Source organism: Arctopsyche grandis, chromosome 3 (genome assembly GCF_051622035.1).
Source record: "Arctopsyche grandis isolate Sample6627 chromosome 3, ASM5162203v2, whole genome shotgun sequence".
NCBI lineage: Eukaryota > Metazoa > Arthropoda > Insecta > Trichoptera > Hydropsychidae > Arctopsyche > Arctopsyche grandis.
Window position 1 is genome coordinate 26,522,324 of NC_135357.1, and position 22,822 is coordinate 26,545,145.

Genomic DNA, 22,822 nt, shown 5'->3' on the forward strand with positions numbered 1-22,822 from the left:
ATATGCGTGATTATACGATTTTTCAACCATATTTTTATTTATAAATATTTATTTGTTTTGAAATTAAAAAAAACCTTTTAATTTTAGAGTGGATAAATGATCTAAATTAATCTAAAATAATCATTAATTACCATTGATATTTATTTTCATCACTAAACATCCAAATTTACGATTTTAAATAAAAATTAAAAACATTTCGGACATGGAAAAAAATTTGGGTACTATGGCCAAGTTGACCTCGTGTTCGTTTTGACAGATGCATGCCGTCAATTCGTCAGTTGACAAACTTCACATTACATTGATTTGGCGATAAATTCAGACTTAAACAATGGCCAAAAAGGTTCGTAACTCACAAATTAAGATTTTAAATCCTATAGATTATATACTTTGTCTATATAAGCTTTGCTTCTATGAGTTATCAGTATTTTCTATGATATCAATATAACTGATACAATATTTTCAGAATAATCGGTATTTTGACTCTTCCAAAGGGAAAGATTCCAAATCTTCGTCAAATACTAGCAAAGTTGACGGTGTAAAGGTGAGTGTTTTTTAACAAATAAATAAGTGAACAAATTTTGAAGCTAAATTTAACCTATTTGTTTGTTTATGTATAGCCGAAGTCATCCAAAGGTAAGAAAAAGTTTCGTAAAAATGCACCAAAACCACCGTCAGAGTTGAACGCAAATGGAATGATTGAAGTTACAGCCAAGCTAAAATCTCGAAAGTTTCGGATAAAAAGGGTAAACGATTTCTTTAATATATGCGCTTTATTCATTTGATATATTCAAACTGAATATTAATTTCTATTCGTAGGAAAAATATCCAGGAGCCATGCCAATTCCAGTGGAAAAATTAAAGAAATATTCAAGAGGAGAAGGCTTGGGAAGAGCGGATGGAGTTAAACATCCACTACATTTGGAAAAACTACGCAGAAAAGAGACCAAAATCGCCTTTTCAGAAAAGCTAGCTGCCAGAACAGAACTATTATTAAATGAAGATATCGGGTCGGTATATAACACACATCGTTGCATATAACTTTATATAACAACGATTCAATACAAACTCAATGTTTTAGTTATTTGGAAGCTGACGAAGGTGAAACCACCACACAATTCACACAAAAACAAATCGTTGAAAGTGTAGACATAGCGACGGCGACTAAACATTTCGAACTTCAACTACCACAGTTTGGACCCTACAGAATGAGATATTCACGCAACGGAAGACACTTATTACTAGGAGGCAAAATGGGTCACGTTGCTGCCTTCGATTGGGTTACGAAACATTTACATTGTGAAATTAATGTTATGGAAACCATACATGATGTTTGGTATATTATATTTATTTAATCTTAAGTTTAGTCTATTTTTTTACATGTTCATTTGAAGAGCGTACTCTGATTGTATGGTATTTGATTTCAGTTGGATGCATCTTGAAACTATGTTTGCAGTGGCTCAAAAAGGCTGGGTCTATATGTACGACAAAAAAGGAACTGAAATTCATTGTTTAAAGAAATTGAGTAAAGTTTTGAGAATGGAATTTTTACCATATCACTTTTTACTAGCTACCGGGGTATATATTTATGATGCATCAACTTACGTTCATCGTTAATAATTGATTTTAATTGACTTATTTTATACTTTTAGAGTGAAGATGGCTTCTTGTCTTGGTTGGATATATCCATAGGTGAAATGGTGAATCAATTTCGTACTCATTTAGGACGGGTTTCTATCATGAAACAAAATCCATATAATGGTGTTCTGTGTGTTGGCCAATCAAAGGGTGTTGTATCGATGTGGTCTCCAAATGTGAAGTCTCCCTTGGCGTCTTTGCTTTGCCACAAAGCACCGTTGACGGCCCTCGCTATAGATCCTAAAGGAGTGTATGTATATTGATACAAATATGTATGTATGTAAATGCCAAGTTCTAATGTTAAAATGTTACTTATAGTTACATGGCAACATCTGCCGTCGATAGGAGTATAAAAGTATGGGATGTACGAAATTTAAATGGACCCTTACAGACGTACTATTTAGGATCTGCTGCATCTCAATTAGAATTATCACAGAATAACCTTCTATCGGTTGCTATGGGAAATGTCGTTGAAGTTTATAGGTATTCTTTAATGACAATTTAATTCAATGTGTGAATTTATAACATGTATTACATATATTAACTGTTATTTTAGAGATTTCTGCACGCAACAAACAGAAAAGCCATATTTACTTCATAAAATGAATGCTTATGTGGAAAATATGAACTTTTGTCCTTACGAGGATGTTTTAGGCGTTGGAACCGATCGTGGTTTTGTCAGTCTAATTGTGCCAGGTGAGTTTGGCAGTTGCGAATTTCATTCAACTGTTTTTAAATGATTTAGATTATCATGTAATTTGCGGTTTCAGGGAGCGGAGAGGCCAATTTCGATGCTTTGGAAAGTAATCCGTATCAGACTAAGTCTCAGCGAAGAGAGGGTGAAGTTAAATCTCTGTTGGATAAATTGCAGCCTGAATTTATTTGTCTTAATCCCACTGCTCTGGCTGAAGTTGATTTGCCGACTCTCAAACATAAGATAGAATCGCATAATCGGCTTTTGGTAAATCACCGTATTCTTACGCTTTTGAGAGCTGATCAAATGTACTATTTGTATGTTTTCTATCTGTATATTTTTATATTGTTTTTAGCGATTGAAACCGCAAAAAGTTGATTACACACCGAGAAATAAAACGAAGAGAAAAGGAACCCCAAAAATAGCGCGCAATAAAAAGATTGTACGAGAACTTGCAACAAAAGTAATCTCTTTTTTTTCTATCGTTTTATATGCATATACGTATATTTATACATATTAATTGAATTGGTTTTCTCCTTTTAGGAATTTGTCAAGGATACGAAACATTTAAAAATTGTTCCTGAAAAGAAAGAGGTGGAAACAAAATCATTTGGTGTGCTGGATCGATTTGTCAAAAAAAAGTAAAATAAATTGATGAATGATAGAAGTTTATTTTTTTTAATTAAGAATATTATATTACAGAATAATTAAAATAGCTAAATTCTATGTATATTGCTCATATCAAAATTTCATAAATTATGTACATACATACATATTATATGTCCACAATGTACATATGTATACATATATGACTTGTTAGTCTTATTCCATTGGAAGAAAAATCCTTTGGATATATTGAAGAACATTAAAATTTTCTTTTTGAAATAATATTTATATTATTAAAGCAAAAATCTATAATGTATTTGATGTATACATGTATTTGAATTAACAAGAATATTTTAATATTCAAACGACAATACACAGTTTAATCGGCGTTCCCTTAGTATAAATAGAATGGATTTATTTGATATATGGTAACTAAACAAATTATTGGATTCACAGTTTACTACTAGAGAATAGAAAAAAGTGGTATGAATCGATTAAAAAAAATATAGAACGTAAAATGTGATTGCGGATAAGTTACACATTTTTTCCCGTCCCCATTGCTTCCAATTTTATCTTTTAAAATTCATGTAATTCATATGTTAGAAGTACACATAAACATAATAGTTTAAATATGCTTTTAAAATATAATAATATTATACAATAGAATAACAATTACACAAAAATTAACAAATATTGTACATATTCCTTAGAATTTTTGTTATTTGTAGTTCTCAACTGAAAAAATATGACACCACAAGCTACATTAATTTAGTTTATGGCATTTCATATTCATTCAAAATGATAATAAAAAAAATAAATCGAGGAATGTCGCCTAGCAAAATTGTAAAATATACATTAACTTCCTTCTCAATATAAGAGAAATTTGATCATAAAATCAAATCGAAAGTATAATATACATACATTTATATAAAGATATGATGACATGACTGGTAATCATTACATTAAATGGCTTATCTAGAAATATTTACATGCATATATAATAATAAAGGCTCACATAATACTAGGAAATCAAAAATTGCACTCAATTTGTATATTATAGATCGTTCTTAACATTTGATTAAACAATTTCTACTTTTATAGAAGTTTCATAGCTATTTCTATCAGTCGGGGGTGACTATTTGGCTATGAGACTGTTTCCAGAATTGGAATATCAAACAAATCAGCCACTCCTTCATTTGCACTTAGAGCAAAATCAAAATCTATATGATTAATTGGAGGAGTAACGCATTTAAATCCACCTGAAATGTTATAAAAAAAATTGTGTTTATTACAAAAATATTAATTTTGGATCATCACTGAAAATTTCAACATAAATACTCACTGTCATCATCAGAGATTATTGTTTCATCATCTCCTATACTGATGCCTTCATCGTTTAACTTTTTTCTTTTATTTTTGTGCTAAAAGTTTTCAATAAATTATTATTTAAGTAAGTTTTAAATTAAATAATCATTTTAAATTCAAATTACCTGTGCTTCATCTCTATCAATATACATCAAATGAACAGGCTCCTCACATTTAACTCTCAGTTCATATAAGTGGCCATCAGTCTAAATACAGAAAACATAACTTACAAAACCAGTTAGGAATTCAAAAATCATTTTCAATGCGACGACTCACCGATGGTTTCAACTTTTTAAACATAAAATCTGTTCCCAAAGGCGCTTTTAATACAAACATTTGTTCGGGATCAAAATTTTGCTCCAAATCTTGCTTTGTAACATACGCTAACCTAGCATTATCCGTGTCGTCCATAACATTTTTTAAACTTTGAACAATCCAATGTTGATGCCTGTGAATTATTTATCACTATTAATACATTGAAAAATTAGCATGGAAAAATCTCACCTACGGCCGACTTACTGATCTAATTTCTGTTCATGGTCATCTAAATACGCTATGTGTCTCTTCAATGTGTGCAACTTTCTTCCGGTCAACTTGCTCTGACCCGGTGCAAGTGCTCCTCTAAAAAAAAAAAAGTATAAACCAATACCATTTCAATTGTAACACTCCGACAAATTACAGTTAGAGCAACTTACTTCCATTGTATACTATTTTTGCTACGTTTTTCAATGAGACCTATCCCTTCGAGCACATTTGTAATATCATATATCCTTCTCTTCTGACGGACGGCCAACAAATCTGCAGCCTGAAAATTTTAATAACATATACCAATGGTTTTTCCCGGCTTCACTCAGTATTTGTAATATAAGTCGCTTAAACATGGCTAATCTAATAGTAAACATTTTATTAAATTTATTTGAATAGCTTTATTTTGTTTGAATATTCATTTGTTTTTTTTTTAATTAAATTTAACGTCATGGATTCTACGAACCAAAACTTACATACACACAAACAAAGTATCTTTCGAAATAATATATATATATTAGAAGAAGATATAAAGTATAGTAAAATTGATACATGAAATGTATTTTTAAATAGAATCTTTAGAAAGTGATATTAAGAAATTACTCGTCTATTCAAAAAGTGAAATTTTAATGTTTGCATAATGCTTTAATGCTTTCATATAAACATGTTTATAATTGAAAATATATAGCATTATATTTAAATGAAATGAAAACAAAAGAAAACCATTAAACTAATGTCGCCATCTTAAAAAAAAAGTTATATTTATTACAAGAATAAGTTGATTATTTACATTACATTAAAACTGGATTCACATAATCATTATTGAAATTTATATATTTACCTATTTACGGCAATGAGATAATTTTAAAAATGATCAAAATTGAATATTCAAACAATTTCAGCAGGATGGCCAACTTAAATGTCATGGGACAAGAATATTGACATGTTGACAGGAAGGAACATATCCACATATAGGGAGAGAGTTGAAGGGCGGTTGTGTATTCGCAGGGGCAGGAGCGAGTGGTGGGAAGAGCGAGGGTGTGGAAGGGAGGAGAAGGATCGACAGCCTCACCAGCTTGAGGTCGAGGACTCCTCCTTTGGCGGTCTGCAGCAGCGCGACGAATCTGGTGGTGAGCAGACCGAGTGACTTCTCGACGCGCCGATACTGCAGCTCGGCCATGTTCGCGGGGCGACCCGGGACGGAGGCGACGCCCCCGCTTCCGCTGCCACTTCCGTTTCCGTTTCCGCTTCCACTGCCGCAGCCGCCGCCGCCACCGCCGCCGCCGCCACTTCCCCCGCCGCCACCATACATTCAAACGCCACTGCAGTCCGAGTTGCCGCGATGACACCGCCGAGCCACGGCTGCCAACCGCACCACCACCGCCCCTCGTCGCTCGCACCGACGCGACCATTCAAATCGCAACGACAATCGTGCGCTGCGCACAACCATGCTCAATATTCACAACTATTTCAATTCAGCCGTATAAATTGCGAACGAAACCTCCCTTTCGTTTATTTAATTCTCCAACTCACCGCTCGCTACATTTTAAATTGTTTTCCTTTATTTTTTTACAATTTGGTCAGGGTGTATGGTGGTTTGTCTATGGTTTGAAATGCGCGATATTTGTCTCGTCGTAATAATTATGATTGAACTACATAGTGTTGTACCCGATGAAATATCGGTTCGGTGATTACTAGTCAAAAGTGAACCGGTCGCTCTAGATCGGTCACACGTTATCACCCGTCACACTAAAACTGGTCACACCCTAAAACCGGTCACGAAAAAACTGGTCACACCCAAAAATTAAAAATTGGTCGAATTTTTGGGTGTGACCAGTTTTTTCGTGACTAATTTTCGGGTGTGACCAGTTTTAGTGTGACCGATCTAGGGCGACCGGTTGTCCTGTGACTGGTTCACATATGACTAGTAGTCCGTTTGCCGAAATATCATCGCATGGGTGTTGGCATATTAAGTTATTGAATAAAAAAAATTAAAAGAAATGCGTCGGTCCTGTGCTCTATCCGCACGCGGTCGAATTTTTTTCAAATACCTTTTAAATATATTTATATTTAATTGTTTAATATTTAAAAAATGGTAAAAACTACCTAGCTACCTACATATAAACGGTAATTAGATTATTAGTCACGTTTTCCAGAATTAGCGTTAGGAAATAATACTTTAAAGAGGATTTTTCCAAAATTTAAGTAGTTAGAAGAGAGGTTACATAGATTCAAATGAAATTAACATATATATTGGGTAATTGGATTATTAGTCACATTGCGATCGCCCAAAAGACAATTTTTGGCATGAAATTCGCGAATTTGGAATATTTGGCACTCAAGTTCTCGTTAGTATGATGGATTTTTCGGCTGCCAGATGTTCCGTTATATAGATTTTAGTGACTTTTGGGCGAGCGCTTTGTGACCAATAATCACCTAACCCATATACACAATATAAAAACACCAATAGAATAATTAATTAATAAATTTTTAATAGATTGCACTAAATGCTCAGAGACTCGTATGTCCGTATCAACATGTGAATAAATTACGAGTGTGCAATTTACATATATATCAAGGACTTAAAATAATATCCTCCACCGTTTTCCTTTATCAATTTTTAAATAATTACATTAGAAATGAAGTACTTCTTTTTAGCTTGCCCCAACATATGTAATTGTTTTTTAGTACTAAGAATGTCAGAATTTATTTTGTATTTCTGCTTACAATGAAAGCATAGAAAGATTATTTTTATTAATTTAATTTCATTGAATAAATGAACAAAACTAATTGACAATTTAGTAAATTAAAGCAATTTTTTTAACTAGTATGGCATTACAGGATTCAACATAATGCACATATTCAAAAATAAAATCCCCTTAGAAAAAATTTAGGCCGGTTGAATGCAGAGCAAGTATTATAGAAAAGTTGCGAAATGTCTCAGAGGTTCACTAAAATAAAATATTAATTGTTAGGATCCCCATGTACATAGATAGATAGGGTTTTGATTATGTGAACATTTTTATTTCATAAACATTATTTTAATAATTTGGATGTAATGTGTTATTATTAGAGAATTTGATAAAATATGGGATAAGTAAAATATAAGGTTGATTTCTTATGAATTATTTATTTCTTGTTAACAACACATATTTTCATAATTTTTGTACAGAAACTTATTAATTAATAATGTAAGTTATGTTAACTTTGCCACATCTTCTTTGAGTCACATTCTCGCCAAAACCAAAACAGTTCTGATACAAGGTGAAACACATAATAAACAATAATAATTTATGTTTAGAGGTTCTTTTGGAAAATTAACAGTCTAATTATTATAAATACATCAAAGGGTGAATACGGTTCCTCTTATGTATTTACTAGATTAATAAATACCTATTTTGATTTTTTTTTAATTAACCAATGCATACGTACAACATACTCATGAGAACAGATAAATATGGTATGTGTACATTTTGTCCATTTACAAATTTTTTACATTACAATAAATTTGTAAAAAGAATAATACTTAACGATAATTTATCTAATGTAACAAAAACAATGTGCCAAAATGAACAGAAAGGTTTTACTATATACATTTATATTACGTTTGAATGGTTTGGTAAAAGAAAAATTATTAATAAATTAAACTGCAAGATTTTTACATTTAATGTTAAATTTAAATTAAAACAATCCAACAGAATCACAGATTTATACGACTACCATTGCACACATCTTGAAATTAGTCAATATATTTCTGATAAATAAGCACCTAATAAATTACCTACTGTACAAATTCTCGAGAAAGCGAGTCCTTTCACACAGGAGAAACAATCTTATTTTATATTATTCAAAATGATTTATAGTTCGTTATATCGAATATACATAGAAAATAAGTCTTTAAAATGACTAGATATTATAAATATGTGCTCGTTGAATAAAAATAACAGCAACTTAGTTTAATGATACTAGATAAATATTTATGTTTTCAAACACTTTACAATAAGACAATACAATTATATCAGGAATATTTCTAAGCCTAGCTGTATATTTTCATGAATATAAATGATCAACAGTAAATTAAATCAACCTTTGGGCCACAAAATTCATATAGTAGTTTTGTTTGCTACAAAACAAAACAAAAGGTATATATGTATGTATATTGTATTATATAAATATAAAGTTACTTCAGCATTATGTATGTACATGGTAAAATAAATAAATATTTATGGCTCATCGAGAAAGACATTCAGTCAAAAGAATGAATAAATCATTTGGATAAACATAAAAATTACATATAATATATATGTATGTATGTACATAATTACGACCAAGTCAGTGTTATTCTTTTGATATTATTACATTTTGCACACATCGATAAAATCATTGTAAAATAACATATAAATACATATTTACACTTTATGATTCAGTCAAATAATTGATTTAAAACGTTCACGAATTTTACACAAGTTAAAAAAAATCAAAAAGTAATATACATATATAGTATAATGGGTTACGCATATGTTTTTTTATATATGAGACACATCCACATAGACAAATAATATGTGAAAGTTGATGTTACAAATGACTTTAAAAACATTATTAATTTAAATACTATCCGAATTGACAACATTTAAAATGATATAATTATCATATTACAATACTACGAGGGGATCTGAATTTGCCATGTATGTATAGACATTTAGTGGGTACACATGCATATATCACAATGTATGTATTTAAAATTATGAATCACTTAACAAGAATTCACTATAATGAACATCTTTTATTATTTTTTTATATTTCATTAACTTTATCAGTAGTCACTTGGATAATTGATATTTGACACATTGGTCACTCCGACAACGAGTATACAAATAATATTATAAATGTTTCCTCCAATGTCATTTCACTTATATTTTAATCGTATGGCGGCGGCGTACCGCTCTCACGTGAGCTGACTGCTACGTCGCCGATTGAACCTTATATCGGAGTCGGAAGAACTGTGAAGTCCTGTAATGCAGACTTGACAGTCTCGTATATGGGGCGATTCTCCTCGGCACAATAGCCATCCGGTGCACAAAGAGTCTGCAATTTGCTAAGGTAGCTATCGAAATTTTCGTGGCCGGGTTTTTCGGGAGCACCACCCCCTCCTCCGCCACCTCCGCCGCCGGGTATGCGCACATGCTCCAGCAGAGTTATTACATTGTTACGAAGACTCTCATAGTATTCGTTAAGATTATTACTTCGATGAGATATAAGTTGATTTTCCTGTCCGTACAAAAAACAACACACATACATATAAAAAAAACGATACATAGAATTCAAATTTGAAGATAAAACATATCTAATGTTCCATCGGAACATACCCTTTCTCCGTTGCTTAAATGAGATTCCATTGCGTTGATGTCTGACTTGAGGCGCATCATTTGAGACTCCACACGTGCGTTTTCTCTTTGAAGTTCGGTTATTTCGGCTTCTAGTGTGATCAAATCTTCACCTCCGCCTGGTGGTTGCATTCCCATATCCATTCCTGTTCATCAAAAAATCGATAATTTAATATTTAATAATTAAATACACTATCAAATCCATTTTCAAATGCAATATATCTAATGAAAGGCAATCAATCAATCAATAAAATAGATTTATCAAGTATACGTTGGAAGTATTTATGTACTATAGCCGTCTTGATAAACAATTTTTGATAAGAATATGTACGTTTTGAATTCATTGGAAATATTTAATTTTATGACACAATGAGTCCCGAGGCCCCGCTCCTCCTTACCCGAGTAAGGTTTGGAATAAAGGGGAGTCATCTCCTCGGGATACTTGGGCTTCTTGCCTGTCTGACCGGCTGCAGGGCATCCTGAGAGCGAGCGGTGTGTAAGAAATGATCCGTTAATGTGTCCCGTTCCGTCGCAGCCTGGCGTCGGACAATTGACTCCCTCGAATTTCATGGCGGTCGCCGCAGCAACGGCAGCCTTGTGCTGCTCAACGGTACCTCCACTTTCGAGTACTCGCATCTTATTTCTGTTCGCAATCGGGCAGCCGGACGCACTGTTAAAAAATACAAATGTTAAAAGAAGCAAACACATCAGCGAATCATTCCGGTTACTGTAAAATGAAATCTAAAATTTATCATTTTAAATCGTGCATTTTCTTATGATAAAAAAAATGGGACTTTGAAGCGTGTATTGTTCTTTTTTTTATTTTTGTAAATATAAAATTTATACAAAATAAAGTGTATATTTCAACAACCTGAATAACCTACCTTCTGTGTGATAAAAATTTCCCAGTGGCATGACCTGATCCATCACAGCCCGGTATCGGGCATCTGTGTTAGCGTGCAAGTAATAAAAATATGATATACTACAGAATACAACAATCGTCCATAGATAATTAGATTCGATAATACTATTCAAATTGAGAAATATCGACATTATGCTATTGAAAAGTATTTAAAATTAAACCGTAATTATTGAACAAAATAAAAATGTTGTAACCCATTGAACATTAGATGGAATGAACAGAATATGTAAGAAATAAGAACAGAAAAAAAAATGATACAGGAGAACCAAACAAGGGAGCCGTTTCTTAAATTTAGTACGAAAATGATTGTACAAACCGGAGCGGTTCCGAATCTTGGCCATCTCGTGGTTTGCTTTTTGGTTTGTTTGCACGTGGACAACCCGATAGACTCCTGTGAGAGGAATAGTTTCCAGTCACGTGTCCAGACCCATCACAACCCGGTGTCGGACATTTCAGCTCTTGAGAGTGCGCTTGCAGTTGCGAACGATCCGCTCGAGGGCATCCCGACAAGCTGTAAAAAAATTACACACTACTTTTAACAACTTCCATAAATGGTCTTCGTATGCTTGATGGTTTCACTCATTGAAGGGTCACGTCAACAACACTCGAAACAAAAAGCAACATACCAAACAGTGACATTTTCACATTACATATACCATTCGATCCATTGTAATTTCAGTCAGTACAGCCATACATTTAACATTACACCACTGCATGCATAAATGATTATTACATTTTTCTTGTTTGGAAAGTTTCGTTACATTCATAGAATAAATATTAATAAGTATATATAAACGCAATAGAAAGTGACTATTCATACAAAAGATTGCATATACAAATATTTTCAATGCTATGATTAACTTACACATATATTGAATGCACATTTGCTGTGCATGAATAGTTTCAATAAGAAGTGTGCATTTATATACATATGATTTCAATATTATTAAACGCCCATTATTCAATATGTAATTTCAAAATCTATTTATATAAGTTAGCGTCATTACTCGTATGAGTAATTTTCTGACATTTGCAAATTTAAACTTAAACGTGGCAGAAATTATGTCAATGAGATAAGTTGTTTCGGTGGTTCGAAAGTGTATCAAAATTTTTCTATGTACATATATGGAAAAAAATTGTAAAACTTTCATTATTTCCCATAACCTACATACACACTTCCATTACAATGAGGCAATTTTTAAGTATTATTCTACAAAAATGCTTCTTTTAAGGAAAGTCTGTACCTGATCAACATTAATACCTCGATTAAGGTTATAGAAAAAGATCGAAGTTATGTTTTAAGGTCTATTTATATTGGCACAGAACATACCGGTAGCCACCAGTATAATCTATAAGGATGCATTTACATGTTTAATTGCCGCATGTGTATTTATAGTTCATATATAATACTTTTCGTGCTGCTGGTCTGTGCTGTGCCGATATGAATAGACCTTTAAGATTTTTTTTATGTATATGTTACAGTCCAAGTGTACATTCCATTTATTCGTGAACTTACTAGTGTGTTCATACATAAACCAATCTGGCCAGTTATAGTGTATACAAATTGACAAACTAATTAGTTTGTTCGTACACAAACTATTGGTATAAGTTAAAGTATTATCAATCGTTCGTCCCATCCTGTGTATGTATACTTGCAATATTTTAAAATTTGACAGAAAGGGGAATTATAGCAATGTCATAATGTGTTTTCCATAGGATTTCCTTTTTAACCACTTGGCGTTTTGATATCTCAGAGGTTTTGACAACAGAAGTTTCATGCCACACCTCGTGTGTCTATTTGAAGATAGTTTTGACTGTTAGCACTAAAACTAAAACCAATAGTTGATGTATGACATACACAATAGTATATTAAGGTACTGGTTTTACCAGTACAGTACCGGTTTTTTGGGTATCTGTCCTGGTAAGCCGTGAGCAGGACACTTTATGTAATAGAATTTTTTTATACAATAGAAGGATTGAAATATTTAAAGTCTTCAGTGAGAATAATGTCTCATATAAAAATATTGGAAAATTAGTTGAATATTTTCTCTGTTTATCAGGAATAAATGCACCTGCTGATCGAATTTTCTTCGATGAACAATATGTGGTCCAGTGATAAAACGCCACTAAATTTTGAAACTTTAAAATGTTTGCTTATCACCAAATATAGTTTTAACCACTCTTGTGTGGAATTTTAGAAGAGCATTCGAGAAAATGAATTAATTATGCGTCCATGATTATACAATGTTTCTTTTTAATAATAGAAACATATAAATTTGATGTATGAGTGGAATCTTAATCTACTCTCTTCCATTTGGGCCTCGCTGTGATTTTATTTTTTATTCATATTTTGTTTGATTTATTTTACTTTTTCTTTCTCCTTTGTACATTTTTATGTATTATTATTTTCCTTTTGTTACTTTTTTATTATTATTTTATTTTACCATGTTTTCTGCTTTCTAATTTTTCTGTTGTATTTATATCTTTGTTAAATGTAGGCCATTGTGGCGCATTAGGTTCTTCCTGTAATGCCACAATGGTCCAAAACTATTAATAAATAAATGTATGTTGAATCTGAAAAAAAATGATCACCTTATAGTATATTCATGAACGAACTGGAGTGAACACTTGGACTGTAACATATACATGCAATGGTTCGGACCACCGAAATAACTTATTATCATTATTACTGGTGCAAATATCATCAAAACTTAATAAGTTTGCTTCTATATAGTACAAAAAAAAGAATGATGAGTTACAGGTGTCAAAAAATTATGCATGCGTGATAGTTTTGTGTTAGGTAAAACTGCATCCAATTCCAAAATTGATTTTGAAGAATACAATAAAGGGTATCATTACATGAAGAAATTTGTGCCAAGTTTTAGCCGTACATATAATCTGTGTAAGAATAGTCACTCGGGAGAAAGTAAGCTCCAAGCAAAAGCAACAAGGATGAAAGTTAGAAGTGAGAACAGGTCGGCATACAGGTGTGTTAATGTTGGGAAGAAATGGAACACGCAACAAGCATAAAACGACTATTATTATTGTGTCCACAACATTATTGGAGTGCCCCAGAAAGCGCGGTGTACGGCACATCCCGGCGGCGGGGACCATGAAGCCAATCATTCGTCATCGGAGGACGTGCAATTTGAATAGGGGCCGGCCGCGGGGCGCACCACTCCCATCCCGCGCTTTGAGGGAGATGAGCTTGCCTTCTGTGTGTGGCGTAGTTGCCGGAGACATGGCCCGTGCCGTCGCAGCTGGCAGTGGGGCACTGTATCAGCTCCTTGTTGTCGTGGACCCCGGACACAGCCCCGGCCACCCCCCGCCGCACGGTGCTGCGCAATACTTTCCATTACTATAGCCACTCTCATTCAAGTGAAAGTCATCACATTAGAGCCGTGTTTGCCATTCATTTTCAACGTGAACTAAATACCTACTTAGTTCCCGGTAGTGAGGCAAAAGATAAACACTACTAATAATAGATAATGTTGCAAAATATTATCGTGAAATATCTGATATGATAATTGAATACCTATGTGTGTAGTAAAGTTTATTATTTCCTCGATACAAATGCATGACTTGTGTGAAATATTTATATTCCATACGTGTTGCTAAGTCGACTTAAATAACAAAAAATTTAGCACGTTGGAACTTTGTTCAAATTTCCTTATGAAATGCATAAAAAATGTTGCCCAAATTTAAAGTGTACCAGAACTGTGTATAATTTTTTTATTTGATCTTACAAATTAAAACATCTCTATTCACATTTTTGTAAGTCTATTTATATTCAAATTGAAAATGAAGAGGGGTGATGTTAAATGAAAAGGTATTGATATCAAAGCTTCTATACATGATGGAGACAAAAGTATGTAGGGTAATGTGTGCAAGTATTCAACTATGTATTAAGACTAAAATATGAATTTAAATTTGTTTAGGATTGGGTGTATAAAAATATAATATCGCTATTCTGTCTCTCTCTGTGTGTGTATCTAAGATAACGCTCGCCGTACTATAATAGTTGTTTAGATTCGACATACATGTGTACGTCACAGCTAAAACACTGCCAACAAAACGTACGAATATAATACCGAAAGAAAAAACTTCTATATACACTGCTTGCTACCAATGTTTCCTCTGAGCATTTAGCGCCATCTATTGAAAATTTATGTTTTATATTGTTTATATGTAGGTAGTTTTTATCATTTTTTTCATATTAAACAATTAAATATAAATATTATTAAATTAAATATATAATTTCGAAAGAGAATTTGTAACTATGTAAGGTTTGGGTGGGAGCATCGAAAACAAATCAAAATTTATATGATGACTTTTATTAACTTTTTTCGACTCGAATAAATTTAATATAAAAAAACAAATGAATGTTTACTATAACATTAGGCATGTTTAAGCGGTTTATATAAAAAATACCGAGCGAAGCCGGGTAAAACCACTAGATAAATATATTTAAAAGTTATTTGAAAAAAATTCGACCGAGTGCGAACTTAATATGCCAACACCGATGCAATGATATTTAGTGTAATATAAGAGCAAAAAAAATAATTTGAATATAACTTTTGAACTTGAACTTGTTTAGGATTGGGTGTATAAAAACATATTTCTTACAACATGTCTTAGATTAAAAAGAAAATGCAATTCAAGATCAACATTTTTTTTCTAGTTTATATCGAACATTGATTAGTTAGCAACCCGCCATTTTGTTTATTCATTAAGATTGTTCAAAAGTTTGCCACGTTCATCTTATTATAAAATATTTCCAACGATGTGTCATTTTTTCTACATATTTCTAACGATTCTAACGATTTCTAAAATCTGCAAACATCTGTTTAAGTTTCATCTATCACTAATGTGTTTTGTTTGAGTTTTACGCGCGCACTCCAAAACGAGCGCCATATTGTTTAGAAATAAAAAAAAACAAAAGCGAGCACATGGCACACTTTCCTAACGTTAAGTCCCAACGAACGGTAAAGTTTGAACATTCGAACCCAAGACCAAAACCTTTCGACCATATCCGAAGCGAAAGAGAAAAAGTTTCTCGGCCAATTTTATTCACACGTACATACGAATACGGCGAGTGGGGTCGATCTCCCCTATTATTCCCCAACATTGGTCCATTGTCGTGGGGTAGCCATTCAAAGGGAGAGCTTACCGACGCATACGCATATATACATATCGCGAGAACACACACACACACTGACGCGTTCGTACGCTGAGAAAAGTTACGGCTCGTACAGAAATAAGCTAAAGGGGTCACGGACGTCCGTAGAGTCCGCTCCGTCACATCACGGATCACTCGGCAAAGTCATGAAAAGTTTTAAAGTGCGCCAGGTCGAGTTACACAAGATGGCTTTTCTTCTATTTTCGGTCACGAAACTGGTGGCAAGTGTATGCGTCGCCTTATCTAAAAATAAGCGGACGTTATCTTTAAACACGTTTAGTTGTGTGTGTGTTATATTCGGCTGTGCGAAAGGGCTTCGGTGCAGGGGTCGATGCACGTGTTTCGTCAAACTTTTGTTTGTTGTTTTTTTCGGTGTACATAGTTGGTGTGGCGAAAGAAAGTTTGTTTGAAAGTGGTGGAAAGCTGTGCGGGGTCGTCGATGGGGGCGCGGATCGGCCGTGGGGTGGTTTGGGGTAGTTGGGGCTCACTTGTTTTTGTAGTGGAACATTTGTGCGTAGCGAGCGGTCGCTCGTAGTGTGGCAGCCGACACATCCTCACCCCGCGACCGACGATCTCTCACTGACTTCGGATCGCTTCGTTGTCGTTGTTCACTCACTTTCCGACTTTGCGTTCGCTACTCGCAACTCGCCACTCGCCTACATCTACATCTACATCTACATCTACATCTACTGCATACATACGGACTTGCATTCAACCGAAAAGTGAACATACTCGCAGCGTGACGGAAACTCTATGGCATGGAGCGGCGCACCATAGACTACTCGCCGCGCTCTTTCTCACTTTTTCACAGTTTTTTTTGCGTTTCACATGTGTGTTGTGCGTTTTGAAACAAGTTTACTTTATTTTGGAAGCTTTAAATTGATCTAGAACGTTTCTAATGAGGAATTTATCTCAAGAATGCTCGTTGAAATTAGGGGAAATACCGCAGTCGATTTTTAATTATAAAAATTAAAAAAAACTTTATGTGCATACTTTCGACGGTGTTTCTGTTCACTTTAAGTGGCCAACGGTTATAATTTCCCCGCCTCCCTAATAAATATATGAATTCATCGGGAGTATTAGGCATGTGCTCAGGTTTATTTAATTTAATTTAGTATGTCAAAAGTACCTTCAGGGTTTAAATATCTTTCATATGATATGAGATTAAAAATAATGAATCTTTTCACATTGGAGATGAGAAGAGTAAGAGGTGATCTAATCGAAGCTTACAAAATAATAACTAACCATTACAACTGTCTTATGATTAACTTCTCAACGTTTCAAAAAATACATGTCTGAAAGCCGTACTTCCAGACTCTAAAAATATATTTCTTACAAAAAAAAAATGGGAGATTCCTTCTTTTCAGAGTAACTTCTAGTAACCCAAGCTTCATTAAAAATAAACTTGATGGTTTTCTAAAAAAACTATGGGTTTTTGTGTGTTCTTTTTTTTGGTATATTCTTATTGTATTTTTTTAATTTTATTTCCTCTATTTTTATATTTATTTTGTTGTTATAATTGACAAACTTTTTGGGTCCATCAGCTAAATATGTCACGTCTTCCAAATAATTTTAAATAAATAAATAATTAAATGAAATTTAAAAAGTTTGGAAAAAAATGTTATTATGCCACAAGGTTAAAGTTGATTGAGTTGAAACTAGTCAAATTTCTTTTTAAATAATTAGTTTGATAAGTTTTTATTAATGCTTAATATTTTTATTTTTAATTAATTATTAAATGTTCAATTAGTTTTTTAATATTAATTTTTTTTTAAATGACACGTGTCAAAACAGTAATATCACAATAAAAAGTAATTTCAGTTTACACAAATTATTTAGGTGAGCAATTACATATGTATATAGTTTCACAACTTAAAACGAAATGTTAGAACTCTGCGATAAAATCGTCAAAGTAGTAGTTTATTTCATCATGCCCTATTAAAAAACTTTTTGTTTCATATGAACACTATTAAAAGATCAGGTTCCATATTCACATAAAATATTGACATAACCTCATTTTGTTTATATCTGTGGCTAAGTGCCTATTTTGTAGACAAATTCATATTAGACTACTGTAGCTAATGAACTTTAATATGTCAGAACTCAACAACGTTTGCGACGGCAAAAGAAATGTCAACAGACATTTGAAGTACGAACTTCAAAAACTAATTTAAAAGTAATTGACGTTCACGTGTCGTGCATTTGGGTGCGCCATCAATCTGGCAAATTATTCTGAATCAACCGATGATGCTCGATTTGGCGTTGTTTGTCATTCTCACAATTCACCTTGAAAAGCAGAGACGGTTGAACATTGCACCGGTTTGTTACCTGCAAATTGTGACCTGGATTGTCATTTACCCGAGAGGCTACGAATTTTAGACATTAGGTAACGCACCACAGCTGCAACATACCTATCCACATGTAGCATTTATTGGCAACTAGCAAAATGGACACCTTTCGCCGTTAAATATTTGTTGTGACCTGTTTGAACGACATACTTAATTAATCGGGCCGTTGCTCCGTCGAGGGCTACGAAGCCATTCATATCAATTGTAAATATTGTGTGAGATGTTTACGCCACAAAACAAATGTTTATGAATATTCTGAAAATTCACATTATTTGAAATTAAAGTCGAAAGAAAATACAACGACGCTTCAAAGTGTCTATTTTTCTGTCAAAAAATAAACTAACCAGCCTTGTTGTTGCATACGTCAATGAGTTGGACAATGTACGTAAATTGAATAAACGCTCCTCATACATATGATATACATATTACATACATAATACGTGATGCATGACGAGTTTTGTTTCAACTGTCTAGTCTTCCTTCGACTTGTGCATTGTCTGAATATATGTATGTATTCTAAGCAGGAGCATAAATACATATATCTGGTCAGCAGCTTCCAATCGCATATCATTGTTATTTCATAGTTGAAATAGTTCAGATTGAACTATCTTAACAAATTATAAAACAGCAATAATATAATTGAATTGACTGATTAAACATAATTGGAATTTACGTGGGAATTAAGAATATATATATATATATATATATATATATATCATCATCATCATCATCATTTACAGCCATTCGCCATCCACTGCTGGATGAAGGCCTCTCCAACACGCTTCCACTCGTCTCTGTTTTGCGCAACACTCATCCATCTCATTCCGCACATTTTCCTAATTTCGTTCACCCATCTTCCTTGCGGTCTTCCTTTTACTCTTTTGCCTTCTCTCGGGTACCATTCAAGCACTTCTTTTGTCCACCTTTCGTCCATCCTCCTAGCTACGTGACCCGCCCATTGCCATTTCAATCTCTTCACTCTATCCACTATGTCCACTACCCTTGTCATATTTCTCACCCACGTGTTCCGCTTCCTGTCTTTCCTCGTTATGCCAAGCATACAGCGTTCCATACTTCTTTGAGTGCATTGGATTTTATTTTGCATCTTGGCGTTCAGTGTCCAAGTTTCACATCCATACGTCATCACTGGCAAAACGCATTGATCAAAGATCCTTTTCTTCAGGCAGAGTGGCATTTTTGATTTAAAAACAGCATTCATCCGTCCAAATGCACTCCACCCCAATTTCATACGTCTCTTTATCTCTTCATTTTTACTACCAGACATGTCAATTATTTGACCTAAATATAAATAATTATTTACTACTTCTACTGGTTTATCATCTAAGGGGATGCTATCAGGCATGCAATAACTATTGAACATTAGTTTAGTCTTATCTACGTTAATTTTTAATCCTACTTTTCTACTTTCCCTGTCCAGCTGTGTTAGTCTGATAAGTAGGTCAGCTGAATCACGAGCTACTAAAACTATATCGTCTGCGAACCGAAGGTGACTCAAAAAGCGACCATTGATGCTTACTCCGGCTGTATCCCAATCCAATTTCCTGAAAACTCCCTCAAGCACCGCATTGAATAACTTGGGCGAGATTGTATCTCCTTGTCTTACTCCTTTTCCTATGCTAAATCTATCTGTACCTGAAAAAATTTTAACTGAAGCTGTGGCATTCTTATATATTGTAGCTAACAGTCCCACATAGGGTTCCGGCACTCCCTGTGTTTTTAGAGCGTTAAGTACTGCATTATGACTAACTGTATCGAAGGCTTTCTCATAATCGACGAAACCTAGGCACAGTGGCCGTTGATATTCGTTGGCGCGCTCGATTAGTTCGCCAACTACTTGGAGGTGGTCCATTGTGCTGAAATTTGCCCTAAACCCTGCCTGCTCTATAGGTTGGTTCTCGTCGAGGATATTCTTCAGCCTTTCTGTAATAACCTTCGTGAAGAGCTTGTAGACCGCTGAAAGTAGACTAATGGGTCGGTAGTTCTTGATATCGCTTTTGTCGCCTTTTTTGTGTATTAAAATGATAGTTGCGTTATTCCATCCTTCTGGTATAGCTTGGTTCTGGATGCATTTGCTGAAAAGCCTAGCTAAGATATTAATTAGGGGGGGGCCGCCACATTTTAGTAAGTCGATGGGAATATTATCTTCCCCTGGGGTTTTATATATATATATATATATATATATATATATATATATATATATATATATATATATATATATATATATATATATATATATATATATATATATATATATATTTATATATATATATATATATATATATATATATATATATATATATATATATACATATGTATATATGTTCATTTAAAATAATAATTTAGGCAATAATTATAGTGAGCAACAAAAAATTACGTTTTTTAACTGGCGTGGAGACTAATCAATCTTTACTAAGTTTGACCCACATAATTTGAATATGGCAATGATTTTTGTTTGGCTTACTCTCGTTTAAGCGTTTAAAAATATGTGCAATTTCTGCCGATTTTTAGCTTTTGCAGTCATTAATTCAAAATCTAGTATTGCTGTGAAAAAAGTGAGTATTGGAATCAATCGTCGGATGTTATGTCAAATTTGGTATTTTATAATTAAAATTAAATCATAGGAAATGCATTCTTTAAATTTTCATTTCTTACAATTTCATCTCAATGAAGTTTACGATGATTCCGAATATTAATATGTGACCTTTAGTATCAAAACCCAACAAATCCGTTTTCATAATTTTTAACTAATCATGAAAAACGTTTTATCATTAAGTTTATGACTGCTATATAAACAAAAAATGCATACCAAGCTTATCAATTTTGTTTTTTTTCCAGAAAAAAAAATACGTGTGAACCAAATTTTCATTTTTATATTGGACATGTCTCGTTTTGAGTTTGGGAGGGGCCTCACATGTATTATAAAATAACCTAGGGCCTCACTTCTAAATCCGTACCTGCGTTCAGTACATACGGATCATCTACATACATACAGGGGCGTCATTTGGGGGGTCTGGGGTATGCAGTCGCCCCCCCCCCCCTATATTTGAACGGGACTATCCACGTTGTTTAACGTATTATTATGAATAAAATGGTATTGTAAATAAAATGCTAATATAATAATAACATTATAGTTTTCAACATTTATTCAATGCTAATTTTATATTTTTTAGTTAAAAAAAAAAACATTCAATGTATTGTCAGGAGATTATTTTGTACTTAAATATGCGTTTATACCCAAATTTCTTTATAGATTTTTTTAAATTATTTTACTATTAATTTTATTGATAAAATATGTATATAAATAAAAAAATAATAAAAAAAATAATTAAAATTCATATACACTCATTTTTTAAATATATTACCCCCCCCCCCCCCCTAGAAAGTCATTCCTTACTGGTCAAAAGCTGAAATGATGTCCCTGCATACATATGTACATACATATGTATCTGCATGCATGGATCATTTGTCCGAAGAGATTCAGGATATGTTATCTATTAAATAATTTTTATTTCCAGTGATTCTCACATATATACAAATATATTTGTAAATCGATGCCAGTCTTATTGGACTATTTCTGTGTTTTGACAGAATATATGATAGTTTTTCCAATTATGTTTTGATGAACTTGGGCGAAGAACAAGTTTAAATGGCATTTTAAATACTACGACGCAAACAATTACATATATGTCAGTTGCAACAACTGCTTATTAGAATTACAGCGTATATTTCATTGTGCAAGGGGTTATAAAAAACTGATAATAGCAAAGTCACGTATGTGTAAACGTGCAGTTTATAAGAAACTTATTTGATTTTACATTAATTTTGTGGGTTAACACATTGTATTTCCTTTCGTAAATATTTACAAGTAAAGTTTATATAGGTACATATATACATATATATTGTAGGAATAAGGTGGCAGATGTTAACATCTGTTCTCGCATTTTAGGCATCACATCCGTCTTTACCACATATGCGTTAGCTTGGTCGTCGTTTTTCATAATGCTTATAAGTACTGTTTTTAGTTGCCATTAGTATTCCTTGTCGTTTGAAATAATGACGAACACTTCCGGTTTTTGATAAAGTCGTGTGTATTTAAATACAAACACGATAAGTGCGCTTATGCCATTGCAATGTTCAAAACTT

The 22,822-nt window shown here is 33.2% G+C and overlaps 3 protein-coding genes across 3 annotated transcripts in view; 1 reads left to right on the forward strand and 2 right to left on the reverse strand.

The window, feature by feature from the left end:
* The first annotated feature begins 202 nt into the window (after positions 1 to 202).
* LOC143910065 (WD repeat-containing protein 46) lies at positions 203 to 3,476 on the forward strand. The gene is made up of 12 exons (XM_077428421.1): positions 203 to 340; positions 464 to 541; positions 618 to 743; positions 817 to 1,007; positions 1,079 to 1,333; positions 1,425 to 1,575; positions 1,650 to 1,885; positions 1,954 to 2,118; positions 2,192 to 2,331; positions 2,406 to 2,596; positions 2,685 to 2,792; positions 2,873 to 3,476. Exons 1-12 carry the CDS (start codon positions 329 to 331, stop codon positions 2,972 to 2,974), a joined length of 1,755 nt encoding a protein of 584 aa, XP_077284547.1. The 5' UTR covers positions 203 to 328; the 3' UTR covers positions 2,975 to 3,476.
* Positions 3,477 to 3,598: 122 nt separating this feature from the next.
* Positions 3,599 to 6,217, reverse strand: LOC143910067 (transcription factor E2F5-like). Its single transcript, XM_077428422.1, has 7 exons — positions 5,898 to 6,217; positions 4,996 to 5,105; positions 4,820 to 4,921; positions 4,577 to 4,748; positions 4,426 to 4,506; positions 4,278 to 4,356; positions 3,599 to 4,194 (listed from the first exon to the last, which is right to left on the reverse strand). The coding sequence occupies exons 1-7, from the start codon at positions 6,135 to 6,137 to the stop codon at positions 4,079 to 4,081; spliced, it is 900 nt and encodes a 299-aa protein (XP_077284548.1). The 5' UTR covers positions 6,138 to 6,217; the 3' UTR covers positions 3,599 to 4,078.
* Positions 6,218 to 7,937: 1,720 nt separating this feature from the next.
* LOC143909179 (uncharacterized) overlaps positions 7,938 to 22,822 on the reverse strand; it is a 420,517-nt gene continuing 405,632 nt past the window's right edge. Inside the window, 7 exon segments of the mRNA XM_077427082.1 lie at positions 7,938 to 10,093; positions 10,192 to 10,328; positions 10,593 to 10,879; positions 11,094 to 11,156; positions 11,448 to 11,642; positions 14,344 to 14,469; positions 20,610 to 20,621. Coding sequence (XP_077283208.1) covers positions 9,806 to 10,093; positions 10,192 to 10,328; positions 10,593 to 10,879; positions 11,094 to 11,156; positions 11,448 to 11,642; positions 14,344 to 14,469; positions 20,610 to 20,621 — 1,108 coding nt within the window. The 3' untranslated portion in view covers positions 7,938 to 9,805.

What these genes read in the sequence shown, in the direction of transcription:
- LOC143910065 (XM_077428421.1), top strand. An exon ending in GAAAGTTTCGGATAAAAAGG is followed by an intron (nt 744 to 816) that starts GTAAACGATTTC and finishes TTCTATTCGTAG; the next exon opens with GAAAAATATCCAGGAGCCAT. An exon ending in TACGAGAACTTGCAACAAAA is followed by an intron (nt 2,793 to 2,872) that starts GTAATCTCTTTT and finishes TTCTCCTTTTAG; the next exon opens with GAATTTGTCAAGGATACGAA.
- LOC143910067 (XM_077428422.1), bottom strand. Translation starts at nt 6,137, where the DNA reads ATGTATGGTGGCGGCGGGGGAAGTGGCGGCGGCGGCGGTGGCGGCGGC. An exon ending in AAAAATAGTATACAATGGAA is followed by an intron (nt 4,922 to 4,995) that starts GTAAGTTGCTCT and finishes TTTTTTTTTTAG; the next exon opens with AGGAGCACTTGCACCGGGTC. An exon ending in TTAAAAAGTTGAAACCATCG is followed by an intron (nt 4,507 to 4,576) that starts GTGAGTCGTCGC and finishes TTCTGTATTTAG; the next exon opens with ACTGATGGCCACTTATATGA.